The sequence below is a fragment of the Caretta caretta genome, chromosome 2, assembly GCF_965140235.1.
Source record: "Caretta caretta isolate rCarCar2 chromosome 2, rCarCar1.hap1, whole genome shotgun sequence".
Taxonomy (NCBI): domain Eukaryota; kingdom Metazoa; phylum Chordata; order Testudines; family Cheloniidae; genus Caretta; species Caretta caretta.
The window spans coordinates 237499956-237517194 of record NC_134207.1 but is presented as its reverse complement, the minus strand read 5'-3'; the positions used below and the strand labels follow the sequence as shown (position 1 = coordinate 237517194).

At 44.2% G+C, this 17239-nt stretch overlaps 1 protein-coding gene across 2 annotated transcripts in view; it reads right to left on the bottom strand.

The window, feature by feature from the left end:
* Positions 1 to 14143: 14143 nt before the first annotated feature.
* The window catches only part of LOC125631326 (zinc finger and SCAN domain-containing protein 20), a 92457-nt gene continuing 89361 nt past the window's right edge, over positions 14144 to 17239 (bottom strand). For both annotated transcript variants that reach the window (XM_075125938.1, XM_075125939.1), the window contains 3 exons: positions 16652 to 16703; positions 15669 to 16245; positions 14144 to 14845 (listed from right to left, as the gene is read on the bottom strand). In XM_075125938.1, coding sequence (XP_074982039.1) covers positions 14819 to 14845; positions 15669 to 16245; positions 16652 to 16703 — 656 coding nt within the window. In that variant the 3' untranslated portion in view covers positions 14144 to 14818. The remainder of the gene's footprint in view (positions 14846 to 15668; positions 16246 to 16651; positions 16704 to 17239) is intronic.

Genomic DNA, 17239 nt, shown 5'->3' with positions numbered 1-17239 from the left:
AAGAAGAGTGGGAGCCCCTCCTCATGTTGGCGTGTGGAGTCCAGGTCACATTTTCCACGTGAAATAAACACTCAACACGAGGGAGGAAGGGGAGCTACCCCCACCCCAGGCTCACAACCTGGAAGCCACAGAAAATATAGTCCTAGAAAAGGATTTTGATTTTCACAAAAAACTCTTTTTCTTGGTTGTCTCTGCTGATTTTCCAGCTCATGTGGTGTTACCAATACTGTGATAGCCACAAGGTTTCTAAGGGCCTCAGAGTTAACGGTCTGCACAAATATGGCACCACTGCTCCTTGAACCAGCTGCCCTTGTCCAGGCAGAGTAGCACAGGGCTCTGCAGCAGAGCTGTACTGCTTTTCAGTATTAAAGCCAAGTCTGGGCTTTGGCCAGGACAGCACGTTCCTGTTGAAGCTGCAACATTGTCATGAAGGAATGCTGTAGAATCCACTAGCTTGAGTCCCTTTGCTGCGTGGCTGAATCCTCAGTGATACCATACAATTTACCCAATCAGATATCAAGTATGGACTGGGGGTGATGGTGAAGAGGATTTTTTTCAGTGAGAGCAGAGATGAAGAGGAGGAGATTTGGGATGGGGGGGTTTATGTCAGAAGCAGAGTTTTGCCAAAGGGGGTCTGGTATACAAGGAATTTAAGAAAACCTCTAATTTTAAACAAAAAGAGGTTTGAAGATTAAAGAAAATAAGTTGTTTTAAAATGGGATTCCTGCATAAGTAAGGCACTGTGAAACAAAAGGGGACTGACTACCCCGAGAGAGGACTGGGTTAAGGAATTTCTCTCAGTCAAATAAGAGGACGTGTAATGGTGGGCAGGACTGACCTGGGGACCTCTGGAGCTTAGTGCATGAGCCTCTACTGCATGAGCTGAAAGCCAACTGGATGTTAGCAAAAGCTGTAGAGCAGACTCATTTTCTCTCTCTCTCTCTCTAAGTGGTCTCAGTGCCACTAGATGGGACACAAAAGGACACCCAGAAGGTGTGTGGCTTAAGAGAATTTGCTTCTAATTTTTTTTTTTAACATTTAGTAGTTTTGGGGAGCTCCATAATATTGTTAATGGATGTTCTTTCAATGAATGAATTATATCTACATTGCTACAGCTTGTATATATGTAACCAGAGACCAAGGTTTATTTTTGTAAATTAGGAAAAATAATATTTACTCATTTCCATTTATTTGTGAAGAGTGGAGTTAAATTCTCTTAAAGCAACTTGGCACAGAAGTTTAATTTGGTGCAATTTTTGTTTATTATTTCTGTAGGCATATGGACATTGGTCACTGGTGACAGTCCCATCCAAAAGCTTTCAAGGAAAAAATAAAAAGCCTTCAAAGAATCTAGAGATTCAGTGCCAGGCTTAGATCACAACAAATACCTACTACCAGTTTCCAAAAAAGCAGCAGATTTGCAAAATGAAACCATTGCATGTTGCCCATTTCCACACAGTGCTTATGGACTATAAATGAGCGTCTTCCTTTGTTATTGATCTTGGCCTCCACTACAAGTAACACAGACCCTTGGCTCTGGTGGTTGCTCCCCAGATATGATACATACATGCCAGTGGACAGGCCTGATTAGCTCACATCATTCCACAGATGGGGAAAATTTTTCCCCCATTGGAAGCATCTCCCACTGAGATCCTTCCAGTCAGTTAGCACTGCTTTGCACCCTCTGCTTGACCTATCCACTCCTCCTCACTCGAATCAGCATTTTCAGGGCAGGGTGAACCTTTCTACCTTGCAGTTGCTTCTCCTAACCACTTCCCTCCCCTTGCAAACTAACATTAATGCACTTCCCCTGGTACTAAATATGTTAGGGGTGATTGTGACGAGTTTTAGCATAGGTAGGGTGACCAGATAGCAACTGTGAAAAAACGGGACAGGGTAGTTGGAGGTAATAGGCACCTATATAAGAAAAAGTCCCCAAAAACGGGACTGTCCCTATAAAAATGGGACATCTGGTCACCCTAAGCACAGGTGGGGGTTGAATTCTCTGCAGGCAAAATCTAAATTGTTTCCCCTCTTTTTCTTCAAGGACTCCAGCAAAATCAATGCAGAGAAGGAGCATCTTCAGGCAATAATACTGCCATTCAGCACAGTGTGGTTTGTTTATTTTTTAAGAGTTTTGCTTTATGGTAACTGCCAATGTAACTTCCCCCTCAGGTAAGTCAATTTGTTTAAGTGACTTTAAAAATAAACAGACTACAACTGTGCAGTCAGAGATGGAGAAGCTAGAGGGGACTGCGAGGGATGGATTCTCATCTTCCTCCTCCTAAAGTTCACCTAAGGCATGGGAAATTTGGAACATGGCCCAGCATCTGCATAGTTTCTAAGCATTACAAGTTTGTTCTGAGGGCCATGGCAGATGCAGCTTTAAGACAAAGGGTGTTCCGTACTAATTATGGTAAAATCATTAATATTTTCCCTAGGAGATTAGAATGAAGAGAGGTTTTTCTATTTTCTTCTCTTCCCTCTCCCTTCATGGTATTTCACTGGTAGTTACTTTACAGTTGGGTAAAACTGTCACACTCCCATCAGAGAGAGACCAGTCTAGTTTATACACGTGTTTCTTTTGAAGATGATACAATAGTGGGTGAACATTTCAAAGCATCCCCTCCATTTGGACATGTCCAAATATCCGTACAGGCTATTTTGGAGCACCATCACTTTGATGTGCAAATGTTAGACTTTATCAGCTGTACACACAGGGGAGAGTGCTCAAGGAATGAATACACAAGCATCTGCATGTGCAAAATTACATCTAGATAAACCACAGCCAGGTTGAAGCTCCTTTGAAAATCTAGCCTGATAACTTTGGGTTGCCAGACTTTCCTTCCTCTTCTTTGGGTATAAAGGGAAGAGACCCTTCATCTGGGTATAACTCACAATAACTGTTGCATTTTTTCCAATATTTTGCTCCCTTTGGAAGTGCTTTTCCTTCAAAGGAGGTAGGGAATTTGCAGTTGAGTCAAAGAAAGAGGGTTAAGGGATGCTCTCTGCTCTTTAACTGTTTTACTGTGTCTTTGTTGCTGCATAGCAGAAGAGCAATCAAACTGTTGAGAACCGATAGGCAAATCCTATATAAGAAGTTAGTAGGTAACTAAACTTAATTTGCCTTTATTTGATACACTTAAACTTAAACTTGTACTTCAACTAGTACTTAGATTATCCTCATTCATCCTTCATCCCCTTTTGCTTTCAGCAGTGCAACTCTTTTGGCCTCCTCAAGTCCAGTTGTCTAGATTCCTGCATGTTCAGAATGCTGCTGATTACCGTCTGACATGTACTTAAGGCTTTCTCCGCACAATACACGTAAGAGTGTTGTGAGGAGAACAAGATAAGAAGCGTTGAGCAGGCCAGCCAGCCAGAGTAAATTAGTGACATCCCCACATTCTTGGGTTGCTCCAAGAAGCTTAATCTGCAAAATCTCAAAAGGTCAAAGTAATAAGACTTTTGTGAGCTTTGTAACAGATCTTCCTCTGAAATAAAGAAGAGTCCTTGTGTACCCTTTGGGTGGGCTAGAGCAGCGGTTCTCAACCATGAGTTCGGGGCCCCCTAAGGATCCGCAAGCAGGTTTTAGGGGGTCCTCCAAAATAAACCAGAGAGCAGGGCCAGCGTTAGACTCCGTGGGGCTCAGCATAGAAAGCTGAAGCCCAAGCTACGCGGGGCTGAAGCCAAAACCCAAGCAACTCAGCATTGCAGGACCCCTTGTGGTGGCGGGCCACAGACAATTGCCCTGCTTGCTACCCCTTGTCATAAATATAAAGGGAAGGGTAAACCCCTTTAAAATCCCTCCTGGCCAGAGGAAAAATCCTCTCACCTGTAAAGGGTTAAGAAGCTAAAGGTAACCTCGCTGGCACCTGACCAAAATGACCAATGAGGAGACAAGATACTTTCAAAAGCGGGGAGGAGGGAGAGAAACAAAGGTCTGTGTGTCTGTTGGTATGCTGCTTTTGCCGGGGATAGAACAGGAATGGAGTCTTAGAACTTTTAGTAAGTAATCTAGCTAGGTATGCGTTAGATTATGATTTCTTTAAATGGCTGAGAAAAGAATTGTGCTGAATAGAATGACTATTTCTGTCTGTGTGTATTTTTTGTAACTTAAGGTTTTGCCTAGAGGGATTCTCTATGTTTTGAATCTAATTACCCTGTTAGGTATCTGCCATCCTGATTTTACAGGGGTGATTCCTTTACTTCTATCTACTTCTATTTCTATTAAAAGTCTTCTTGTAAGAAAACTGAATGCTTTTTCATTGTTCTCAGATCCAAGGGTTTGGGTCTGTGGTCACGTATGCAAATTGGTGAGGATTTTTACCAAACCTTTCCCAGGAAGCGGGGTGCAAGGGTTGGGAGGATTTTGGGGGGAAAGATGTGTCCAAACTGCGTTTCCCAGTAAACCCAGTTAGAGTTTGGTGGTGGCAGTGGATATTCCAAGGACAAAGGATAAAATTAATTTGTACCTTGGGGAAGTTTTAACCTAAGCTGGTAAAAGTAAGCTTAGGAGGTTTTCATGCAGGTCCCCACATCTGTACCCTAGAGTTCAGAGTGGGGGAGGAACCTTGACACCTCTTAAGGCCAGCCCTGGCTTTTAATCTACTGGATATGCAGAAAAAACAGTGATTGTGGCACAGGTGGGCCGTGGAGGTTTTTAAAGCATGTTTGGGGGGCCTCAGAAAGAAAAACGTTGAGAACCCCTGGGCTAGAATTTACTTTACTGGCCGTCTCCTAGCGCTTAAACACAACTCCCACAGAAAAGCACAAGGAAACCCAGAATTCAGTCACTGAGGATTTTTAGCAAGGATTGCACAGGGTCAACCTCCCCTCAGTCAGGTCCAAAAGAACAAAAGGAATAACTTAATTTTTAAATACCAACTTTATAAAAATCTTATAATGATAAAGAAATAAATTACTTAATTTTTACTACATAACAAGGTTACTTCATAATCCACATATATTATCTTCATGGTTTACATAAATGTAAATAGAAGAAACAAATGAAATCTAAACAGATTAGTTCCCCCCTCCCTCACATGTAGTGAGTTCTAAAAGTTTAGGCTGAGTTCACCTGAGTCTTTGTTCATCAGTTCTATACAGTCTGCTGAGTCAAAAGCACTGCAATCCTATCTTCCCTCCTCTTGCTTGCAGAAATCTCCAACTAGAACCCAGGCAGACTCTTCCTCCTCCTCTGCCGGACTATGGACGCACTCAGTTAGCTAACTACTGAACCAACCAGTATTAAGTACATAAATGAAACCCAGTGCTGCCAGGGCTTCCCTGTGCTGGGAGGTTAACAATAGCATTAACCTGCTCCAAAATACTCCAGAGTTGGAGAAAAACAACTTGCCTACCTTCTGCTCCTGCAGCTGAACTTCTCCCAAGCCACCCATGCAGGTCATACATCTTTTGCTAAAGCAGCTACTCTGACTACTTGCCCTCAATGTCTGAGGCCAGCTACAAAGAACCTATTGAGCATGCCCAGAAACTTATGGGTGTGAAATGCTAACTGTGCATCTGCCTAACAACAGTAGCCCAGACACAACTCATTCCTCCTTCCCCTCTAGCTTCCTTAATGAGATATCTCCCTATTAGCCACGAGGATTACACTTGTACCTCCCCTAATGGAAACTTAGGGAGATGACATGCTCCCATGGAAAGAGCACTGGCTGGGGGACAGAAGACCTAGGTTCTAGTTGTAGCAGTTCCACTGACTTGCAGTGTGACTTTAGGCAAGTTGCTTCATTTCTCAGTTTTTCCATTTGTAAAATGTGGATACTTGCCCACTTTTGTAAAGAGCTTTGTGATCTGTGGCTTAAAAGTGCTGTAAGAAGATAGGTTTCAGAGTAGCAGCCGTATTAGTCTGTATCCGCAAAAAGAAAAGGAGGACTTGTGGCACCTTAGAGACTAACAAATTTACTTGAGCATAAGCTTTCATGAGCTACAGCTGTAGCTCATGAAAGCTTATGCTCAAATAAATTTGTTAGTCTCTAAGGTGCCACAAGTCCTCCTTTTCTTTTTGTAAGAAGAGAGTATCATAGAATCATAGAATAGAATCATAGAATATCAGGGTTGGAAGGGACCCCTGAAGGTCATCTAGTCCAACCCCCTGCTCGAAGCAGGACCAATTCCCAGTTAAATCATCCCAGCCAGGGCTTTGTCAAGCCTGACCTTAAAAACCTCTAAGGAAGGAGATTCTACCACCTCCCTAGGTAACGCATTCCAGTGTTTCACCACCCTCTTAGTGAAAAAGTTTTTCCTAATATCCAATCTAAACCTCCCCCACTGCAACTTGAGACCATTACTCCTCGTTCTGTCATCTGCTACCATTGAGAACAGTCTAGAGCCATCCTCTTTGGAACCCCCTTTCAGGTAGTTGAAAGCAGCTATCAAATCCCCCCTCATTCTTCTCTTCTGCAGGCTAAACAATCCCAGCTCCCTCAGCCTCTCCTCATAAGTCATGTGTTCTAGACCCCTAATCATTTCTGTTGCCCTTCGCTGGACTCTCTCCAATTTATCCACATCCTTCTTGTAGTGTGGGGCGCAAAACTGGACACAGTACTCCAGATGAGGCTTCACCAATGTCGAATAGAGGGGAACGATCACGTCCCTCGATCTGCTTGCTATGCCCCTACTTATACATCCCAAAATGCCATTGGCCTTCTTGGCAACAAGGGCACACTGCTGACTCATATCCAGCTTCTCGTCCACTGTCACCCCTAGGTCCTTTTCCGCAGAACTGCTGCCTAGCCATTCGGCCCCTAGTCTGTAGCGGTGCATTGGATTCTTCCGTCCTAAGTGCAGGACCCAGCACTTATCCTTATTGAACCTCATCAGATTTCTTTTGGCCCAATCCTCCAATTTGTCTAGGTCCTTCTGTATCCTATCCCTCCCCTCCAGCGTATCTACCACTCCTCCCAGTTTAGTATCATCCGCAAATTTGCTGAGAGTGCAATCCACACCATCCTCCAGATCATTTATGAAGATATTGAACAAAACCGGCCCCAGGACCGACCCCTGGGGCACTCCACTTGATACCAGCTGCCAACTAGACATGGAGCCATTGATCACTACCCGTTGAGCCCAACACTCTAGCCAGCTTTCTACCCACCTCATAGTGCATTCATCCAGCCAATACTTCCTTAACTTGCTGACAAGAATACTGTGGGAGACCGTGTCAAAAGCTTTGCTAAAGTCAAGAAACAATACATCCACTGCTTTCCCTTCATCCACAGAACCAGTAATCTCATCATAAAAGGCAATTAGATTAGTCAGGCATGACCTTCCCTTGGTGAATCCATGCTGGCTGTTCCCGATCACTTTCCTCTCATGCAAGTGCTTCAGGATTGATTCTTTGAGGACCTGCTCCATGATTTTTCCAGGGACTGAGGTGAGGCTGACTGGCCTGTAGTTCCCTGGATCCTCCTTCTTCCCTTTTTTATTGAGTAACTCTCATATTACTAGTAGCCAAAAGCCTGTGCTGTCTCATGAGTGGGGCAGTGGGGCCAAGTAATCCACTATCTGTGCAGTCTCCCTCGTACAACTAATGAAATTGTTGCCTGCAAATTAGCTGTAGAGTAAGGATGGTGATTGCTTGATTTACCTCTGATGTCAAAATGACTGAGAACTTAAAAACTAGACTGTAATAGACCATGAATCCTAGTGATGACTTAATGTGGTGATATTCTGAACAAAAAGAGCTTTCAGCCATGCTTGTAGCTGTTTGGCTTCAGAGTGACCCAAGAGAGTGAGTGGCAATACTGCGGTCACTTATATAGATTGAGGTGGAGGCTGAGAGAAGCAAAGAAGAATCTCAACTGAAGGAAAATTGGGACAAGGTGCCCTGGGGTGTGTGTACTTTCTAGTTTTGGGGATTCTCATAGACAGCCTGTTGTCACTGGGTGATGTCCTCTTTGAGCCAAGCAAAGAAAGAATCACTACTAAGGATTTGACATTGATCATTAAATAGCAAGCTTTGGCTTGATTAGGTCTTAAAACTTCTTTTTTCTTAATGTTTCTCCAGTGTTGCTTCCACCACTGTCCAGGAGGGAGATGGGGGAATATCACACTGCAGGATACATCTTCATCCAGTCATTGTCTAAGGCCAGAAATAAGCTGTTGAATGTCTCCTGAGGATGCAATGCACACAAAAAAATCACCCTTTCCCATTTGCTTTTTCTTTTTGGTGTTCCTGAAGTTGGTTGCCTGCAAGCAACAGCTGAAGGCCCAGACATCACCAGGGGATGGTAAAGAGCAAAAAAGTCCTTTAAACACACCACCCATACAACACTCTTACTTCTGGGTTTGCGCTTCCTAGATTTTTGGTCCTCTTTGGCAGCAGTAGTAGGGTAGAGTGTAAGCCAGACTCCATATTAGCGCTCACAAACCCCTCTTTTAGGTTATATACACACACCCCTGTCCAGATGTTCCATGCTAGTTTCCGCTTGATCGTGGCGAGCAGAGGAGCTCCCTGCTGCTCTTTGCTATCAACAGATCACCATACGTTTTTATTGTTTTGGCCTGTTCCTACTCAGTGTCCAGCTGCTTTAAGATTCCTGTGGTGTGGTGTTCAGTGCTTCAGCATACCTGCTGAAGTGGAGCTGCAGGGCATCAGCTTCAGTGCTCCAGCACCTCCAAGCCCTCAGTGTTCCAGTGTTTTATGACTTCAGCAAACTTGTGGTCTCTAGACTTTGGCCTGTTCTGGTGCCCTGGCACCCTGAAGCCTGTTTTGGTGGTTTGCCACCTTGAAGCCTTCACCCATTTTATCAGTTTTTCTTATATACAGAATGTCCTTGGAAGGGAAGGATACAAGCTCTTCAGCTTCAAGAACTGCCCCTATGACTGAACAGTGTCAAGAACAGATGACCACATAAGGTGCATTCTCTGCATTCTCTACAGTATATGGGGGAGTAGGATCAGTGTGTGCATCATATTCCCACAGAGGTAGCCCTCTACAATCAAGAAACATGAGGAGTGGCTCTTTCTTTGGGACATCTCAGAGACTCCCGGAAGTCGGTCAAGAGGAGTGCTGTGAAGGACAAGGCCTTGAAGTGTCAGCCTGAGTTGGCCAGGACTGGAGGGATCTGGGACCCAGTACTAGTGCCACTTGTGCAATTGCAGACGTGGCCTCATGAGCAAACTCCAGTGGGGTTGCCTTACTACTGAAGCACCCAGAACACTCAACTGAGGCGCTGGAGGCCAAGATGGGTTCTTTCTGGCTCATGCATCATTATCAATAATAAAGACTCAGCATGGTATATCTTATGCAACCCCCTCAGTTTCTTCTTTCATTTTGGTTGAGTGGCTACAACTGAGGCCAGAATTTGGCCCTATATTTGAAATGTAATGAGAAATTCTGTTGATCTGTGACCCTGAATAGACTTCAATTCATGCTCTCTCAGTAGTGTTAGCTCTGCAGAGCCAACAAGAAGAAAAAAAAGGGAAAAATGGGGGGTTTCTTGGTTCGTTTGTTTTTTTGGCCAGGGAAGGAGGCAGTTACAAAACTGAATACACACAAGGAGCAGATATGTTAAGTGCAAAAGAAACATCTTCAAATAGTCACTTTTCAGAGTGGGACCACATTTAAATTCTACATCAATACCTCTTTCCAGTTTAAATAGTTTTCTCAAAGCTCACACACTGCTGGGATTGTAATAAAACATTTCCTATTCTCGAATCACGTGTTTAGGAATTTTGTTCTGTGGAGGATCTGGTCTCTGAGCTGCAGGGAAAGCTTCATCAATGAACTTACCAATGACACTCAAGTGCAACAAGAGAGCCAAAGTAAGTCTTGGAAGACAGAGAGTTGACTAAGAAGGGAGAGGTTTCTTCCAGCTTGGGATAAAAGGGGAAGCAGCACTTGTGGCTGATCTTCTCTCTGCCTCTCTTGAATGTACTGAAACTTGAGAGGTATCCCTTCTGTCCTGCCCATCTGGGAATGGGAGCAAAAATTTACTACATCTTTGAGAAAAGTGTGCTGTCTCTGAGTACTGTGTGGCTGTAATTAGTGTTAGTCTCCTCCCACTGACAGTTTCAGTTCCAAGGCGTTCCAAACTGACCAGTCTGTAAGTGCACCGTTTATATGTAGCCATTAAATAAGTGGATATTTGGCAGTATGTAAATGGAAGACACTAAATCTGTAGTGTATGAGTATGGAGTGGAAAGGGGTAATTTTAACTATGGGATCCCAAGTCACTCTTATTTTAAAAATTACTAAAACTATTTAGAATAGCAGCTGTGTTAGTCTGTATCCGCAAAAAGAACAGGAGTACTTGTGGCACCTTGGAGACTAACAAATTTATTTGAGCATAAGCTTTCATGGGCTACAGCCCACTTCATCTGATGCATATAATGGAACATATAGTAAGAGGATATATATATACATACAGAGAATCATGAAAAGGTGGGAGTTGCCATACAAACTGTAAGAGGCTAATTAATTAAGATGAGCTATTATCAGCATGAGAAAAAATTTTGTAGTGATAATCAAGATGGCCCATTTAGACAGTTGACAAGAAGGTGTGAGGATACTTAACATGGGGAAATAGATTCAATATCTGTAATGACCCAGCCACTCCCAGTCTCTATTCAAACCCAAGTTAATGGTATCTAGTTTGCATATTAATTCAGGATCAGCAGTTTCTCTTTGGAGTCTGTTTTTGAAGTTTTTCTGTTGCAAAATTGCCATCCTTAAGTCTGGTACTGAACGGCCAGAACTATTTAGTTTAGAGAAACAAGAAATGGTTGGCAGCTCTTCCAATTGTTTCTCTTACTGCCGACTTAGGGGTGTGGCCCCCACTATTTTAGTCATGGTTCTTTTACATACCTTAGGGAACACCTACGCAGAAAGTCCATTATTAACCATGGCTATTTTATTATTGAAGCAAGGAAAAGAAAACTTTAAACAAGACAAAACACAACTTCTGTCACAATCTTTTCTGTCTTTGTCTCTGTGGAGCAGAGAGCTTGAAGCAGAGATTACACCTTTGAGTGGATTGCCTCCTGGGGGCATTCTTTGTTTGGTAAAGTAAGATCAGAATATATTGATTCCCCAAATTATTGTGAATTCAGTTTTAGTATCTTATTACATACTCAAACTGTTTATAATTCTGCAAAATAATTTGTTTAACGGCAGGATGGGAAACCAATCTAACTACATCCTATGAAGATGAAGAAAAGTCAGTTACTTAGAAGAAGTCATTTAAGAAACTGTCTTGAGAGGCCAATTGATGAATATTAATAATCTTAAATCTAATTAAGTCTTATTTCTTTGTTTAGCTCCTGTCTCCTCTCCAGGAACACCTGGTCTAGCCACTGGGCGACTAGTAGGAGAAACATAGTATGGTCAGTTACAACAATATTTCCATAGTCCAGTAAAATCATTATATGAATTTAAATCTACAATCTTGGCAGTTTCTTAGTTAACTTTCTCTCACCAATTCACACTGACGTTTTGGGGAGGTTCTCCTTAGCATGGTTTCTTCTTGGGTCTTCTCTTTCTTTTCTTATATGGCAGTGGCAGCTTGTTTGTAGAGATGAACAGACTGAATTGTGATATGCTTGCTATCTGACCAGAGGTGCTTGTTGCTGAGGGTTGCTGTCTAAGCATAGGTTTTTAAAAAAAATACTTTTCTCATTCCTATTTCCAAGAAATTATAGGAAAACACACCTCTTTCAAGCTGATTTAGATCCATGGTTGGTTGGTGTCACTTTCATTGGTTGCATGCCTTTCGGGTTTGCTTAGGTGACACCTTCAGTTTCTGAATATACAACCTGCCTAAAGAATATGCTGCATTTCTTTAATTACCTTTGTTCTTCTTGTGGCAGGAAAGCATCAGAGAACTTTTAAAGTTAGGGAGAATTAAAACTTTCTATTTGGTCCATTTTCTGAGATACTCTTCCAATTTTATTAGCATTTGACAGGAAATGAAATTCTGTTTTCAAAAAGTTGAAACACTCCTATTCTTTTATATAAAGGTTTTAGTTCTCATAACAGTCTTTGTAAATTAAATAACTCTTAAAAATGTTTAGTTTTAAATAATTAAAATTGCTGATTCTTATAGCAATTTTTGGAGAGATGATTCTTGTCTTCCTGAGTTGAGTGAGATTTGCTTATACACTGCTGTTACCTATGGTTTTCAGAACCCGCAGCAGTGGTAACTTAACTGCTTAACTCCAGGTGGTGTCAGGAGTGAATCAGTGGGAACACAGCAATTCCGTCTGATAAAAGATTAATGCAAGTAAGTGTGCTGTACCTAAGAGTATGTCTACACTACGAAATTAGGTCAATCTTATAGAAGTCAATTTTTAGAAATTGATTTTATACAATCGATTGCGTATGTCCACACAAAGCGCATTAAGTCGGTAGAGTGAGTCCTCACTACCGTGGCTAGCATCGACTTTCAGAGTGTTGCACTGTGGGTAGCTATTCCACAGTTCCTGCAGTCTCCGCTGCCCATTGGAATTCTGGATTGAGCTCCCAATGCCTGATGGGGCAAAAACATTGTCATGGGTGGTTTTGGGTATGTGTCGTCAGTCACCCCTCCTTCCATAAAAGCAATGGCAGACAATCATTTTGCGCCTTTTTTCCATGCAGTCGCCATACTGCTGTCAGCAGATGGTGCAGTAGGACTGCTAACCATCATCGTCCTCCACCATCATCATCGTCATCCACTGCTTCTGCTGCAACTCTGCTCTCCTAGTGCCATGCATTCACCTCACAGTTCCTCTCGTCGATCTGTATAAATATCTATTCTCATGGCATCCGTCGTCATCCACTGCTTCTGCAGCAACTCTGCTCTCCTGCAGATGCCATACCACGGCAAGCATGGAGCCCGCTCAACTCACTGCTGCTGTTGTGAGCATTGCAAACACCTCGCGCATTATCCTTCAGTATGTGCAGAATGTGCAAAAGCAGGTGAGGAGGCGACGACAGCACGATCATGATAGTGATGAGGACATGGACACAGACTTCTCTCAAAGCATGCGCCCTGGCAATTTGGACATCATGATGGTAATGGGGCAGGTTCATGCCATGGAACGCCAATTCTGGGCCCAGGAAACAAGCACAGACTGTTGGGACCACATAGTGTTGCAGGTCTGGGATGATTCCCAGTGGCTCCGAAACTTTTGCATGCGTAAGGGCACTTTCATGGAACTTTGACTTGCTTTCCCCTGCCCTGAAGCACAAGAATACCAAGATGAGAGCAGCCTTCACAGTTGAGAAGCGAGTGGCGATAGCCCTCTGGAAGCTTGCAATGCCAGACAGCTATCGGTCAGTCAGGAATCAATTTGGAATGGGTAAATCTACTGTGGGGGCTGCTGTGATCCAGGTAACCAACGCAATCATTGAGCTGCTGCTATCAAGGGTAGTGACTCTGGGAAATGTGCAGGTCATAGTGGATGGCTTTGCTGCAATGAGGTTCCCTAACTGTGGTGGGGCAATAGAAGGAATGCATATCCCTATCTTGGGACCAGACCACCGTGGCAGCCAGTACATAAACCGCAAGGGGTACTTTTCAATGGTGCTGCAAGCACTGGTGGATCACAAGGGACATTTCACCGACGTCAACGTGGGATCACCGGGAAAGGTGCATGACGCTCACATCTTCAGGAATTCTGGTCCATTTGAACAGCTTCAGGAAGGAACTTACTTCCCAGACCAGAAAATTACCATTGGGGATGTTGAAATGCCTATAGTTATCCTTGGTGACCCAGTCTACCCCTTAATGCCATGGCTCATGAAGCCATACACAGGTACCCACAACAGTAGTAAGGAGCAGTTCAATTATAGGCTGAGCAAGTGCAGAATGGTGGTAGAATGTGCATTTGGATGTTTAAAAGCTCGCTGATGGAGTTTACTGACTAGGTTAGACCTCAGTGAGACCAATATTCCCATTGTTATTGCTGCTTGTTGTGTGCTCCACAATATCTGTGAGAGTAAGGGGGAGACGTTTATGGCGGGGTGGGAGGTTGAGGCAAATCGCCTGTCGGCCGATTACACACAGCCAGACACCAGGGCGATTAGAAGAGCACAGCTGGGCGCCGTGCACATCAGAGAAGCTTTGAAAACCAGTTTCATGACTGGTCAGGCTATGGTGTGACAGTTCTGTTTGTTTCTCCTTGATGAAAACCCACCCCCTTGGTTGACTCTACTTCCCTGTAAGCCAACCAACCTCCCCCCTTCGATCACCACTTTCAGAGGCAATAAAGTCATTATTGTTTTAAAATCATGCATTCTTTATTAATTCATCACACAAATAGGGAGAAAACTCGCAAGGTAGCCCGGGAGGGTTGGGTGAGGAGGGCAGCATCGGGTTGGGTGGTGGATGAGGGGAGGCGGGAAGGACAAGGCCACACTACAGTTCAGAACTTATTGAATGCCAGCCTTCGGTTTCTTGTGCAATCCTCTAGGGTGGAGTGGCTGGGTGCCCATAGCCTCTCCCCCTTCCCCCGCATTCTTGGGCGTCTGGGTGAGGAGGATATGGAACTTGGGGAGGAGGGCACGCGGTTATACAGGGGCTGCAGTGGTGGTCTGTGCTCCTGCTGCCTTTCCTGCAGCTCCACCAGATGCCCAAGCATGTCAGTTTGCTCCCCCATTAGGCTCAGCATCACGCTCCTGCCTCCTTTCATCGCGCTCCTGCCTCCTCACATCATGCTCATTTAATGCGTTCCTGGACTCTGCCATTTTTTGCCTCCATGCATTCTGCTGACCTCTTTCAGTGTGGGAGGACTGCATGAGCTCTGAGAGCATTTCATCATGAGTGCGTTTTTTTTCGCCTTCTAATCTGAGCTAGCCTATGGGGCGGAGGTGTTAGGGGGAGCGTAGAAACATTTTCAGCTGAGGGAGGAAAAAAATGGAGAGTAGTATTTAAAAAGATACATTTTAGAGAACAAAGGAAAGACTATTTCACACTGAATCAAGCGATTCACAGTACATAGCACATGTGCTTTTGGTACAAGGTTGCATTTTGCCTCTTATATTGAGTGCCTGCCAGTTTGGTGTGAGACATCACACACGCTCAGCTGGGCAACAGAATTTGGCTTGCAGGCAGCCGTGGTAAGGCAAAGGGTTTCGGCTTCTTCAACCTTCATAACATGTGGGAATGGTTTCAAACAGCAGTGCCCTCCTTTCCCATACCAAGCAAAGCCTGTTGGGTTGGCCATTTAAAAGGAGGGGCTGTGGTTTTAGGGTGAATGTGCAGCACAACCCCCCCCCCCCCCAGTTCTCTGGGATGATCGCTTCACCCCACCACCCAACGCATGGCTAGTATCAGGGAAGATCCCTGTCAGCCAAAAGTGACCAGCTCAGCATGAATGGGCCTCCCCGCACCGCATGGCTAACAGCGGGGATGATTTCTTTTCAGCCAAAGGCAAACAGCCCAGCAGGAATGGGCATCTCTGAATGTCCCCTTAAACAAATTTCCCGTATTTCAACCAGGTGACCATGAATTATATCGCTCTCCTGAGACTAACACAGAGAGTACCTCCAGGAGAGCTTCATGAAGATGTTCCTGGAGGATTTTGGCTTCATCCCCAGACATGTTAACAGACTTTTCCAGTAGCTATACTGGCCGAGAATGCATCCCAAGTCTTCAGGGCAAATTAATCATTAAACACGCTTGCTTTTAAACCCTGCATTATATTTACAAAGGTACACTCACCAGAGGTGCCTCCTCTGGCTTCATGGTCCAGGAGCCCACCTTGGGAGGGTTGGGAGGGTATTGGCTCCAGGGTGATGAACAGTTCCAGCTGCCAGGAAGGAGGGATGCTCCGCTTGCCTGCTGTGCGTTATCCTCAACCTTTTCCTCCTCCTCATCTTCCTCATCCACAAAATCCTCATGCCTGTTGCATGAGACTTCCCCCTTGCAGGTGTCCATGGACAGTAGTTGGGAAGTGATAGGGGCTCTCCCTGGAATTGCATTCAGCTCATCATAGAAGCAGCATGTATGAGACTCTGACCCAGAGCAACTGTTTGCATCCTTTGTTTTTTGGTAGGCTTGCCTCAGCTCCTTAACTTTCCTGTGGCACTGCTGTGTGTCCCTGTTGTAGCCTCTATCCATTATGCCCTTGGAGATTTTGGCAAATATATTGGCATTTTGTCTCTTGGAACAGAGTTCTGCCTGCATGGATTCTTCTCCCCATACAGCGATCCGATCCAGTACCTCCCGTTCAGTCCATGCTGGAGCTCTTTTGAGATTCTGGGACTCCATGGTCACCTGTGCTGACCAGATTGCCACGCTGGCCAAACAGGAAATGAAATTCAAAAGTTCCCAGGGCTTTTCCTGTCTACCTGGCCAGTGCCTCTGAGTTGAGAGTGCTGTCCAGAGCGGTCACAATGGAGCACTCTCGGGTAGCTCCCAGAGGCCAATACCGTCAAATTCAGTCCACGCTACCCCAAATTCGACCCAGCGAGATCAATTTTATCATTCCTCCCCTCGCTGGGGAGGAGTACAGAAATCAATTTTAAGAGCCCTTTAAGTCGACAAAACAGGCTTGGTCATGTGGTCGGGTGCAGGGTTAAATCGACCTAATGCTGCTAAATTCGACCTAAACTCGTAGTGTAGACCTGGGCTAAAACTGCAGTTCATTAGATTTGAGCACACACAGACATAAGCAATAAGTTTAGAACATCCCAGATATTTACCTAAAATCTGGAACAGTATTGAGCAGCAGATACGGAGTGGCCAATTGCTCACCTGCTGGGGAAAAAAAGTGTCAGGAAAAACATCTCTTAAGATGGCTTCAGAGGACTGCTCCAAAGTACACTCTATAGCAGTGGTTTTCAAACTTTTGTACTGGTGACCCCTTTCACATAGCAAGCCTCTGAGTACGACCCCCTTATACATTAAAACCACTTTTTTACATATTGAACACCATTATAAATGCTGGAGGAAAAGCAGGGTTTGGGGTGGAGCCTGACAGCTCGCAATCCCACATGTAATAACCACACAACCTCCTGAGGGGTCCCGACTCCCAGTTTGAGAACCCCTGTTCTATAGCTAATCCTTTTTATAACTAACTTCTACAAAACACATAGGTTATAATGACCCTTTCTGGATCATCACTTTTACTAATTTTCAATAACCTTCTAATACCAGAGGAGCTCAGACTCAAGGTTTTCCATCCACTTATCTCTTTCAGTCTCAATTATTTACTTTCTTTCCCCTCCTCCCATTCTGATTAACAGAAATTGCCAGCTATTTTTGATCTTGCCTCTAAAAGCCTGTTTTCC